Consider the following 13,867-nt stretch of genomic DNA (forward strand, 5'->3'; position numbering starts at 1 on the left):
GTTCTCTACTAAATCCTTTCAGCAAAAATATGGCAATATCGCGAAATGATCAAGTATGACACATCGTTTAGATAAGAAAATCTCATTTCAGTAGGCCTTTATATATATATATATATATATATATATATATATATATAAAATCCTCCATATTGGCAGCCATAGTGATTCATTTATTCAGCGGAGCAATACCACTTGGATCTGACAAAAAAGTAAACACAAATGCTGTCTTCCTCGCTGATAAAACATGATAGCAACATGCATCGGCTAGCTCACGATCGCCCCCACTTCTCAGTGTGGCGAGTTGGAGTACTACAAGAGGCACTCTAATACAGTGCTTAAATCTGTATGTTGATAATGATGATGATGATGATGATGATGTATCTGTTCAAGTCAACAAATGGATCCACAAGGGACAACAACCCTTTCCACAGACTACACACACATCATAAACATCAATCTTAGAAGCCCAGAACAATATATTTGAAGAAGACTTTAGGGTTGAAAGTGAAGATGTGAGGTGAAATAAGTACAAATGCAGCAATAAAAACAAGCAACTCCACTCACGATGACTCTAAAGTTCTGCGATGTGTTGCTAACTTCAGCCTTTTTCTTCTTTGTTGATGTTTTGCTGTAGTTAACATCCATGATGTAACAATGCTGCTAATCTACTAGAGTCCACATTTTGTTAAATATTTTATTCATTCATACTTTTAATTGGATAATAACATCAATAAAAATACATAGGAAGAAAATGTGTGAAAAAAAACCCCAAGTGAAAATAAAGATGTCCTCTCTTTAACAATGAGAAAATCAAATAAATTAGTAGCTACATACATGATATTCAATACATGCACACAACTTAAAAACTCCAGGATAACATATAACAGTAGAAGATGAGAAGCACTACATACAACATCAAATATACATTCATATTAAAGGGGGACATTATCACAATTTCAGGAGAGTTAAAACCAATAACAATCAGTTTCCAGTGGCTTATTTTATTTTTCGAAGTTTTTTTCAAAATTTTACCAATCATGGAATATCCCAAAAAAAGGCTTTAAAGTGCCTGATTTTCGCTATCTGTAAATCCACCGTCCATTTTCCTGTGACGTCACATAGTGATGCCAATACAATCAAACATGGCGGACAGACCAGCAAGATATAGCGACATTAGCTCGGATTCAGATTCGGATTTCGGCGGCTTAAGCGATTCAACAGATTACGCATGTATTGAAACGGAGGGTTGGAGTGTGGAGGCAGATAGCGAAAACGAAATTGAAGAAGAAACTGAAGCTTTTGAGTGAATAGCTATTGAAGCTATTCGGCGATTGCCTTCTAACCAAAGAGTGCATCTTTTGACCACTGGAGCAACTTAAATCTGTCGATTGGTAAGTGTTTGTTTGGCATTAAATGTGGGTGGAGGGAAAGGCTGGATGCAAATATAGCTACAAATGTACATAGAGCTAGCCTAAATAGCATGTTAGCATCGATTAACTGGCAGTCATGCCGCGACCAAATATGTCTGATTAGCACATAAGTCAATAACATCAACAAAACTCACCTCTGTGATTTCGTTGACTTTATCGTTGGAAATGCATCTGCTTTGAGTGTCGCAAGATATCCATACATCTCTGAGCCATGTCTGTCGTAGCATCGCCAGTAAAATGTGCAGACCAAACGAGGGACTTTCGCATCTTTTGACACTGGAGCAACTTAAATCCGTCGATTGGTATGTGTTTGTTTGGCATTAAATGTGGGTGGAGGGAAAGGCTGGATGCAAATATAGCTACAAATGTACATACAGCTAGCCTACATAGCATTTTAGCATCGGTTAGCATGCCGTGCTAATCGATGCAGACTCCACGCAAATCAACTTGAATCCGTCCCTGATCGTGTTGTTACACCCTCTGACAACACACCGACAAGGCATAATGTCTCCAAGGTACGGAAAACAGTAAAAAAAAAACGGAAAATAACTGAGCTGATATGACTCAGTGTTTGCAATGTGTTTGAAAAAATTGCGGCTTGACTCCCTATGTGACATCACAAAGAATAATAGAAAGGCGTTTAATTCACCAAAGTTCACCCATTTAGAGTTCGAAAATCGGTTAAGAAAATATATGGTCTTTTTTTCAAGGTATATATTGACGCTTACATAGGTTTGATGATAATGTTCCCCTTTAAGCGATTCAACAGATATCACATGTATTGAAACGGATGGTTGGAGTGTGGAAGCAGATAGCAAAAATGAAATTCAAGAAGAAACTGAAGCTATTGAGCAAATAGCTATTGAAGCTATTCGGCGATCGCCTTCTAACCAAAGATTGCATCTTTTGACCACTGGAGCAACTTAAATCTGTCGATTGGTAAGTGTTTGTTTTGCATTAAATGTGGGTGGAGGGAAAGGCTGGATGCAAATATAGCTACAAATGTACATACAACTAGCCTAAATAGCATGTTAGCATCGATTAGCTGGTAGTCATGCCGTGTACAAATATGTCTGATTAGCACATAAGTCAATAACATCAACAAAACTCACCGTTGTGATTTCGTTGACTTTATCGTTGGAAATGCATCTGCTTTGAGTGTTGCAGGATATCCACACATCTCTGTGCCATGTCTGTCGTAGCATCGGCGGTAAAATGTGCAGAACAAACAAGGGACTTTCGCATCTTTTGACAATGGTGCAACTTGAATCTGTCGATTGGTATGTGTTTGTTTGGCCTTAAATGTGGGTGGAGGGAAAGGCTGGATGCAAATGTAGGTGTAAATGAAGCATAGCGATGCGATATGTACCTACAGCTAGCCTAAATAGCATGTTAGCATGACGTTCTAATCAATGCACATTCCAACTTGAATCCGTTCCTGATCGTGTTGTTACACCCTCAGACAACCCACCGACGATTCATGATGTCTCCAAGGTACGGAAAACAGTCGAAAAAACGGAAAATAACAGAGCTGATTTGACTTGTGTGTGTAATGTGTTTGAGGAAATGGCGGATTGCTTCCCATTGTGATGTCACGGGTGAAAGGTCATCGCTCCGACAGCGAACAATTGAGAGGTGTTTAAATCGCCAAATTCGCCCTTTTAGAGTTCGGAAATCGGTTAAAAAACATGTGGTCTTTCTTCTGCAACATCAAGGTATATATTGACGCTTACATAGGTCTGGTAATAATGTTCCCCTTTAAACATGCTGTGGTATTAGAGTACATTTAGCACAATCACTGTTTATAAGTGTTTTTAAATCCCTGCAGCTTCCATGACTGTTACACACTTGTGTTTACTGACCTGATACTTATACCTGAACCTTTTATCACACACAGTGCAACTCAACGGGTTCTCTCCAGTGTGTGTTCTCACGTGTTTGGTCATGTATTGCTTTCTGGAGAAACTCTTCTTACAAATAGAGCAAGTAACAGGTTTCTCTCCAGTATGTGTTCTCATGTGTGTGGACATGACAAGCTTTGTGGAGAAACTCTTCTTACAAACAGAGCAAGTAAAAGGTTTCTCTCCAGTGTGTGTTCTCATGTGTGTGGTCATGTCAAGCTTTCTGGAGAAACTCTTCTTACAAACAGAGCAAGTAAAAGGTTTCTCTCCAGTATGTATCCTCATGTGTATTGTAATATAACTCTTGTGCCTAAATGATTTCCCACATTCAGAGCAGTGAAAGTGTTTGTTGTTAGTGTGATGTCTCGTATCACCTTTGGAGTCATTTTTACTCTCCAAAGGTTTTTGGATGTGGTCACTGTGATCAGAAGAGTGTGACATCATGTGGTCCATGTCTGACAGAGGAGCAAAGATGCTGTCTGGTTCTGACTTTATATCTTCACAATGCTCTCCATCAGCTTCTGTGATGTGTTGACTTACAAGCTCCGCCCCTCTGTTCTCCTCACTTTGACAGTGATGAAGCTGTAAGGACTGAGCTTCATCTTCATCATTATCCTCCACCAACATTTGAAGCTGCTTCCACAGTTCCTCCTCTTCTTCTTTAATGTGGGAGGGGGCCTGTAGCTCCTTCTGTCCCACACTGGAGCTCCACTCCTGCTGTTTGGAGGGAATCTCTTCATGACTCTCTGCTGACACCTGCTGGACGTCTGCAGAACATACAACACAAATGAGGTGTTACTGTATTGAAGTTTGCAGTATTCAAACTATTCACATGTGAGCTAGGCCAAATAGACAGTGATGGGCAAGCGACCTGGAAAATGTAGTAAGCTAAGCTACAAGTTACTCCCAATTAAATGTAGCTAAGCTATCCTCAGAGAATTGTAGCAAGCTACACTACACGCTACACTGCAAAAGTAGCTTGCCACATCAAAGCTACATTTAACAGCATTTCTATCTATTGGCCCACATGTATAATATCAGTGTTAATGTAACTGAGAGTGTACACATGGACCCAGTGAGAGAACTACATGTCTTCAACTCATCACTGAGCTTGTTCCACCATTTAACTCCTAAAACTGAAATACATTTGTATTTTGTATTCCTTCTTACTTTACCTATTTCAAAAATCAATATCCCCGTAAATGATAGTTTTCTTTTCTTAATTGAAATAACCTAATAATACAAGCTGGAAGACTGTTGCTTTACTCGAAATATAATTTCCAAGGTTTTTAAAAACACAATATCTGAAAATTTTGACACATTAGAACTCATAAATAATGGATTTGTATGTCCATAGTAGCACGCTTTGTGTATTATTCTGATGACCCTTTTTTGAAGTTGAATAATTGGGTCTATATTTGTTTTATAAACATTTCTCCAAACTTCAACACAATATGTTAAATATGGAAAAACAATAGAATAATATAACATATGCAGACATGTCTTATTCAGCATGTTTTACTTTATAAAGAGTAGCAATGGATTTGGATTGGTTTCCCTTTACCGTATTTTTCGAATTACAAGTCGCTCAGGAGAATAAATCGCACCGGCCGAAAATGCATAATAAATAAGGAAAAAAAACATCTAGGTCGCACTGGAGAATAAGTCACATTTTTTGGGGACATTTATTTGATAAAATCCAACACCAAGAATAGACATTAGATAGGCAATTTAAAATAAATAAAGAATAGTGAACAAAAGGCTGAATAAGTGTAGGTTATATGAGGCATAAATAACCAACTGAGAAGGTGCCTGCTATGTTAACCTAACATATTATGCTAAGAGTCATTCAAATAACTATAACTTATAGAACACGCTATACCTTTACCAAACTATCTGTCATTCCAAATCGCTAAATCTGATGAAATCTACTTAGTCGGTGTCGCTTCTAAACAACTCTGCCAAGTCCAAAGTAGACAATGTGCCGCTTCCTCTTCTATCGGTACGTCTAGGCACTTATGTGAATAAGATAAATATTTTTTGATATTTTACAGTAATGTGTTAATAATTTCACACATAAGTCCCTCCAGAGTATAAGTCGCACCCCAAGCCAAACTATGAAAAATAAATGTGATTTTTTTAATCCGAAACATTGCACATTTGCACACGCTCCCAGTGTGTGGACGACACAGCAGTAAGTGACAAGCATGAACGCCAAACTCATTCCTAACCATTTTTATTCAATATAATTATCCGTCCATTTTTTACGGCTTGTCCCTTTCGGGGGCGCAGGGGCCTATCTCAGTTAGTCATTGTGGAAAAAAAATGGACATTTAAAAATATGTATACGTTCTGTTAAAGGCCTACTGAAAGCCACTACTAGCCACCACGCAGTCTGATAGTTTATATATCAATGATGAAATATTAACATTGCAACACATGCCAATACGGCCGCTTTAGTTTACTAAATTGCAATTTTAAATTTCCCGGGAGTTTCGTCTTGAAAACGTTGTGTAATGATGACGTGTACGCAAGACATCACGGGTTTTTAGGAAGTATGAGCGCTGCACACACACACAGCTAAAAGTCGTCTGCTTTAACGGCATAATTACACAGTATTTTGGAGATCTGTGTTGCTGAATCTTTTGCAGTTTGTTCAATTAATATTGGAGGAGTCAAAGTAGAAAGATGGAGTTGGGAAGTTTTAGCCACACAAACACACAGTGACTCCTTGTTTAAAATTCCTGGAGGTGAAACTTTACTATGGATCAGAGCGCGGTCAAGCGAACATGAATCACGACGGAATGTCAACCAGCAGGTTTCGGTGACAAAATTGTGGTTAAAACGTCGCTTCCTTACCGGAGAAAAGCTGAGCTTGTGCTGTCCATAAAGCTGCCGTCGACTCCCCTCAGATATTGGCGTCCAGACACCCGTGGACACACACCTCCGACTATCAGGTACTATTAAACTCACTAAAACACTAGCAACACAATAGAAAGATAAGGGATTTCCCAGAATTAACCTAGTAAATGTGTCTAAAAACATGGGAATCCGTCCCAATGCAGTCGCGTTTTTCATTTTTAACTTGTTTTTTTGTTTTGTTTGTTTTTTGTAGAAGTCAATAGCCTCAAACACAAATCTTTCATCCTCGCTCAAATTAATGGGGAAATTGTCGTTTTCTCGGTCCGAATCGAAGTTTTGTTGGAAGCTCCCATTAAAAACAATGTGAATATGTGAGGAGCCATCAACATGTGACGTCATCGTCTGCGACTTCCGGTAAAGGCAGGGCTTTTCTGTTAGCACCGAACGTTGCGAACTTTATCGTGGATGTTCTCTACTAAATCCTTTCAGCAAAAATATGGCAATATCGCGAAATGATCAAGTATGACACATAGAATGGACCTGCTGTCCCCGTTTACATAAGAAAATCTCATTTCAGTAGGCCTTTAAACCACTAATAATAAACCAAACAATCAAACAAGGCAACTAGGTAAAGAATCTGGGTATTATCTTCCACCCAACTCTCTCCTTTGAGTCACACATGAAGAGCGTTACTAAAACGACCTTCTTTCATCTACGTAATATCGCTAAAATTTGCTCCAAATTGTCCACTAACGACGCCGAGATCATTATCCATGCGTTTGTTACGTCTCGTCTCGATTACTGTAACGTATTATTTTGGGGTCTCCCCATGTCTAGCATTAAAAGATTACAGTTGGTACAAAATGCGGCTGCTAGACTTTTGACAAGAACAAGAAAGTTTGATCATATTACGCCTGTACTGTATATACCTTTATATACATATATACCTATACTGTATGTACCTTTATATACATACATATATACCTATACTGTATATACCTTTATATACATATATACATACATATATACCTATACTGGCTCACCTGCACTGGCTTCCTGTGCACTTAAGATGTGACTTTAAGGTTTTACTACTTACGTATAAAATATTACACAGTCTAGCTCCATCCTATCTTTCCGATTGTATTGTACCATATGTCCCGGAAAGAAATCTGCCTTCAAAGGACTCCGGCTTATTAGTGATTCCCAGAGCCCAAAAAAAGTCTGCGGGCTATAGAGCATTTTCCATTGGGGCTCCAGTACTCTGGAATGCCCTCCCGGTAACAGTTCGAGATGCTACCTCAGTAGAAGCATTTAAGTCTCATCTTAAAACTCATTTGTATACTCTAGCCTTTAAATAGATCCCCTTTTAGACCAGTTGATCTGCCGTTTCTTTTCTTTTCGTTTTCTCCTCTGCTCCCCACTCCATTGATTGATTGATTGTGCCTACAAAGAACTTAAAAAGCATCCAAACACCTCCATTAAGGTTTTATGTACATGCAGTAGGTATATATGTCATTTAGTAACAGGTACTTTTTTAAAAAGATGGAATATTTACATATTTTAGCTTATTAGCGCATTACTTTCAAAAAAGCATCACTACATTTGCTTTTTTTTTTTTTAACATCACTGAATATTACACACTGCAGACTTCATGAGAGACAACCTACTTTCTAAAATACCACTTACTGTACAAGGTCTGCTGTCACTATGACGCAGACTGATAGACTCTTGTTATATTCTCGTTTGGATGGAGAAAGACTCATAATCGTCGCACGATATGGGGGGTGAAGCCAAGCACCTATTCGGGCCTCAACTGGCTTTCAAAAGGGTAACAACTTGTCAGAGTATGTCCTCATCCTTCTACTATCCAGGTGAGAGGCACGATTCATGATCTGGAATAATCTTTCACCAGCACCGAGGCAAGGAAGGAGCTCACCAGCCGGTGATGTCAACATAGACACACAAGCTATAAATAGTTTGTTTGCGTTAGCACTCATAATAACAATATCACTAATACTTGGTTGGTATCCAAACCTCAAAATGCAAATGTAGTATTGTTGGTGCTTTTTGGATGGTTATAGAGGACCTCTCATTGGCTCCATTGCATGTAGACTTGTATTTACATTTATGAATTAGAATGTGCTGTATGTGTATGTATATATATATATATGTATATATATATATATATATATATATATATATATATAGTCATGTCGTTTATAATGATTGTGAACAATAAAAAACATTTCTCCAAAAACTGCAGTTTTTCTCTAAATTCCAGTGATTATATTCAAGACTTAAAGTGTATGAGCATGAAGTGATGAAGCCTACTTGGATGAGAGGACAAAGGTCTTGTAAGACAAAGTGAAGAGTCCAGTTTTGATGGATTGAATGCCCTGAGAATAAAATGTTGTGCTTACTTGGACTGTGATGAAGCTGTGAGGACTCAGGTGGTTTGTCTTCATGCTCTTCAGTCTTCACAGAGACAACAGTCAGTGGAAACTTGCTGACATCAGCCTCCTCCTGCCCTACAGGACACTCTCCCTCCTGACTCATCCACACTTCCTCCTCTACCTCTTTAATGTGGGGGGGCTGTGGATCCTCCTTTTCCTCTTTAATGTGAGGGGGCTGCTGGACGTCTGTTGGGTAAATAAGTAAATAAGATAAAGAGAGAATAGAAATAGTTTTGAACTGACGCTGTTAACACAATGACATTATTTGTGTTCTTTTGTGTGTTGTGTTAAAAGTGTGTAGCAAAACAACCAATAAAAACACAGAAATACCTATTTGTTTCCTAAAACTATTCAAAAGTGGTACAGTGAGTACAAACAACAGACTTGGAAATTTGATGAGGGGCAATTTGAAAAGTTTTTATAAGTACGAGGCAGCATTGATTGGGTCACTGAGGTAAAGTGTGTAAATATTTTATTCTCTATACGGTCTATTACACCTAATCTTTATCTCTAAACTTAACCATAATATTATAATGACATTGTCATTACCATAATTTCAATATCATGGAAATAAAAAAAAAACTAATACCAAAATCACTAAAAAAAACATTCATGGTATGTTTTTGTTATCATGCAAAATACGTTTTGGTGGTCATTTTGTTGGCTGGGCCAAAAGGAACTTTTACCAAAAGCATGTTTTAATATGTGCTGTTTCATGGAGTATCTTCATCAACAATTCCACTTTAGGAATTGGAGACCATCTACAACACGCTGAAGGAAAGTCAGTCACCTTTATGTTCTTTTAATAAATCAAGTGTTGACTACTTTGGTTATTGAAAATAAATGTTTACTTTCTCTTATTGATGCATGTAAGTGAAAATCAGGAAGCGAAATTATTAGATTTGATTACAGTATAAAATGTATTTGGTGAGTGTGTGAGTTTAGTGTAAACATGTTGATACAGGTTTCCATCTTCTTGGGGACTGGAACACAGATATGTCCTGAAAGGATGCACCCATTTTTAAAACCTTCACTAAACTGTGCCACCAACATTGTCTCACTTAGCTCATTAAGCAAACTACCAGGGTGAGTGAGTCCTTTTAAACCTTTATAGACCTCCTTGTTACTTCTGACCAGTCTAAGATCACCACAACTGGAACTACTGCATGCGGCTTAAGTGATCACTCCATCATTTTCTATACCCATAAAGAACATAGAACCGAGGCTAACGGTCACAAAACAAGCGAAGTTAGAATCCTCAAGACCTAGACTAGCAAGGCTTTCAATGACAAACTGCTAAAATAAGACTCTCCCCGGTACTTGCAAGTACACAGGTCTTTGGGTCAATTCCTAATCCTAACCTCAGAAAAGTAGATAACTTCACAGTCAAAGTGGGTGACAATATTATAACAAACAAAAATGAGATTACCTATCTTGGCTGCATCGTAAAGACTAATCTCTCCGGTGAAAACATTACTACTAAATTAGTCAAAGAATCGACCAACGAGTTCTGTTCTTACTAGTGTTGTCCCGATACCAATATTTTGGTACCGGGACCTGTACCAAAATGTATTTCGATAATTTTCTAAATAAAAGTGACCACAAAAAGCTGCATTATTGGCTTTAACAAAAAAATCTTAGGGTACATTAAACATATGTTTCTTATTGCAAGTTTGTCCTTAAATAAAATAGTCAACATACAAGACAACTTGTCTTTTAGTAGTAAGTAAACAAACAAAAGCTCCTAATATATTCTGCTCACATATGCAGCAACATATTGTGTCATTTATATTCTATTATTTTGTCAAAATTACAAAGGACAAGTGATAGAAAATTGATTATGAATCTACTTGTTCATTTACTGTTAATATCTGCTTATTTTCTGTTTCGACATGTTCCATCTACACTTTAATAATCACTTATTCTTCTGTAGTTGGGATACTTTACATTAGTTTTGGATGATACCACAAATATGGGTATCAATCTGATACCAGGTATACATGATTATACATTGGTCATATTCAAGTGTTCATGTGTCCAGTGACATATTTTCTGAGTTTATAAACATACATTTTTTTTTTTTTTTAATGAAAGAAGATGTGATGCCTAAAAATATTGATGTACTCATAGAAGTAGTACTTTTTAGAGGTGGTATAGTACCCAATATGATTAATTAGTATCGTGGTACTATACTAATACCAGTATACCGTACAATCCTATTTCTTACATAGCAGGATCACCCCGCTGGTGGGTGGAAATACCTGGACACCTGTGAAATATACATTTATCATTGCGATAAGTATTTTACTTGTACTATTTGCCATCTCCAGTATCATGAGTATTCCACAGCCTACTTGAACATTAATTGTTACCTTTAGACTTCACATCAGGGTATATCTGAACTCCAATATCCGCTCTTGAAAAAGTTTGATAATCATCCTCTTCAGTGGAATGTCGATAAGAGTTCGAAAAAATGTCCTGTAACACCTGTAACAAAATAATGGGGAGACTTCACTCAGGTTAACCATATCTAAATAGACACAAAATACTGCATTACACAAGACTACCCGAATGTACTCAAATGATTGAAAAAAATGTATGTTTTTAAGCTAAATTATTGGTAAACGCAGTCAGTACATGCATATTAATTTACGTAAAACCGTGAGTAATCATAAAGTTTTCATCAATTAATATATTCTGTAGACATACCCTCATCCGTTCTCTTTTCCTGAAAGCTGATCTGTCCAGTTTTGGAGTTGATGTCAGCAGGCCAGGGAAACTAGGGCCCATATTCTTCACGTGATCATCTTCGGTAGAAGCGGTGTGAGCCAAGACATCAAGGGGGTTTAGCTCGCTCGTCTGCGGGAACAAACTGCCGCCATTGCTTGCCGTGCTATCGAGGTCCTTTGTCCCTGAATAGCTCACACACTTCGGCACGTTCAATGGGGGTCTGGCGGCAGATTTCTTTGACTTTATCGTTGGAAATGCATCTGCTTTGAGTGTCGGAGGATATCCAAACATTCTTGCCATCTCTGTCGTAGCATAGCTTTCGTCGGTAAAGTGTGCGGAACAAACCACTGACCATTTCGTCGGCTTTCCCCACACCCTCGTATTTTGAACAAATTTCGTCCAATTTCTTGCCACTTTTGCATCTTTGGGCCAGTGGTGCAACTTGAATCCCTCCCTGTTAGTGTTGTTACACCCTCCGACAACACACCGACGAGGCATTATGTCTCCAAGGTACAGAAAACTGTCGAAAAAACGAAAAATAACAGCTGATTTGACTTGGTGTTTGTAATGTGTTTGAGAAAATGGCGGATTGACTCCCTTTGTGACGTCACGTTAACACGTCACATAGAAAGGCGTTTAATTCGCCAAAATTTACCCATCTACAGTTTGGAAATTGGTTGAAAAATATATATGGTCTTTTTCCTGCAACATCAAGGTATATATTGACGCTTACATAGGTCTGGTGATAATGTTCCCCTTTAAGACTCTAACACAAGCACTCATTTAACTTCACTTTGACTACGGAGTTCATGTTTGGTACCGTGACGCCTTAAAAGCCCTGAAAAAGTAACTCCAGACAGCCCAAAACCAAATGATTAGGCTTCTACTTAACTGTCCATCTCGGGCTCACCTTTCCGCCAACCATTTCCTTAACATGGGAGGCTCTTGGTGGCCGACAGAGTACATCTTCTTGCAGTTGGTCTGGTGTACAAGATACACCATACCACTAACATACCCATGTACCTGTCTAGATACGTCAAAATATATTGACCATTATAACACCAGAGGTAGTTGTACAAATCACATTCAACACAGATTTCACTCAGAAAAAAAATTCTGATTTGTTTGCCTGCTATACCACCAATATGTGGAAGTCCCTATCAAAAAGAAAATACATTACAGGTTGCGGCTACTTATAACTCGGAATATACATAGCCTTTTATCTATTTGAAATTGTAATTTCATTTATTTGTATTTTAAATGCTACTTTCTACAAAGTACTGTGTGAATTCGTCCTCATACTTTGCTATGGTTCTTTGGCACATTTTCACACAATCACAACACTTTACACTCACACTTAATGTGGACCCCGACTTAAACAAGTTGAAAAACGTATTCGGGTGTTACCTTTTAGTGGTCAATTGTACGGAATATGTACTGTACTGTGCAATCTACTAATAAAATAATCAATAAATCAATCAATCACTTGATCTCTACTTAGCGATGTGTTGATAACGTCCGCGTCTCTTTGTTAGCAGCTAACAAGCTAAGCTAACTAGCCAGCTAAGCTAACTAACAAGCAAAGATAGCACCAGAAGCGGCACAGTGCTTCTAGCGCATCGAGACGACTCTATCCTTAAATAAAGAATCAAAGATGTATTTTATACGACGTAAGTATTTCAAACTGGAGAACAAATAATAAGACTGACTTATTAGCGTCTTTCTCCTTCGATGTGCTCTTTCTGATGTTTTCCGTTTACACCGGAAGCTGGGAATGACGTCACAGCCGAGTGGACGAAGAGGTATCTCTATATAAAATATTGCCTGCCGTCACTGTTACCATGCTTTTCTTTTACGTAATATTTATTTGAAATACAATGTGATATAAAAGAGTGTCTTGTTTTTCAAAAATAAATTCAAAGTATATCAAACAAAGCTTTAATGTTGGGGTTCAGTGGCGCCCCCGTGCGACATTCATTGCAATGACAAGAGTGAAAGTGCTAGAAATTGTAGCGATATTACTGCCTGATTTATTAAAATGTACCCTTCCACGTGTTTTTATTGTTGTTCCCGTTTACTCCTAGATAATCTATTTCCATACAAAACATTAATAAAACATTCAAATATCACAGAACGAGATGTCGCTGAGATAGGCGCCAGCGCCCCCCGCGACCCCGAAAGGGAATAAGCGGTAGAAAATGGATGGATGGATGGAGATGTCGCAGGACCTCCGTCATAAAACCAATTGTAAGTCCAGGAAGTGACGTGATCTTCGCGCATGCGTGAATCGTGTCGTGAATTAATTTCAATGTTTATAAAGTGTGAAACATTTGCTCTCATAAACAAAAGTCTCTTTCTTAAAGTGAAATACAAATTCTAACATTGTGTTAATGATTTCAATTTATTAATTCAGTCTTGGAAGATTGTACAAAATAGAAAAAACACTTAAATTATTATATTTACTGAAATAATTTAAGTGGTTTTAAATAAG

General features: G+C 37.9%; 1 protein-coding gene across 1 annotated transcript; it reads right to left on the bottom strand.

Annotated features, from left to right (window-relative positions):
- Positions 1-680: 680 nt before the first annotated feature.
- LOC133546467 (zinc finger protein 391-like) lies at positions 681-13,131 on the bottom strand. The gene is made up of 4 exons (XM_061892231.1): positions 11,356-13,131; positions 11,019-11,133; positions 8,614-8,832; positions 681-4,098 (listed from the first exon to the last, which is right to left on the bottom strand). The coding sequence occupies exons 1-4, from the start codon at positions 11,872-11,874 to the stop codon at positions 3,245-3,247; spliced, it is 1,707 nt and encodes a 568-aa protein (XP_061748215.1). The 5' UTR covers positions 11,875-13,131; the 3' UTR covers positions 681-3,244.
- Positions 13,132-13,867: the final 736 nt, after the last annotated feature.

This window comes from Nerophis ophidion, unplaced genomic scaffold, assembly GCF_033978795.1.
Source record: "Nerophis ophidion isolate RoL-2023_Sa unplaced genomic scaffold, RoL_Noph_v1.0 HiC_scaffold_30, whole genome shotgun sequence".
Classification (NCBI taxonomy): Eukaryota; Metazoa; Chordata; class Actinopteri; order Syngnathiformes; family Syngnathidae; genus Nerophis; species Nerophis ophidion.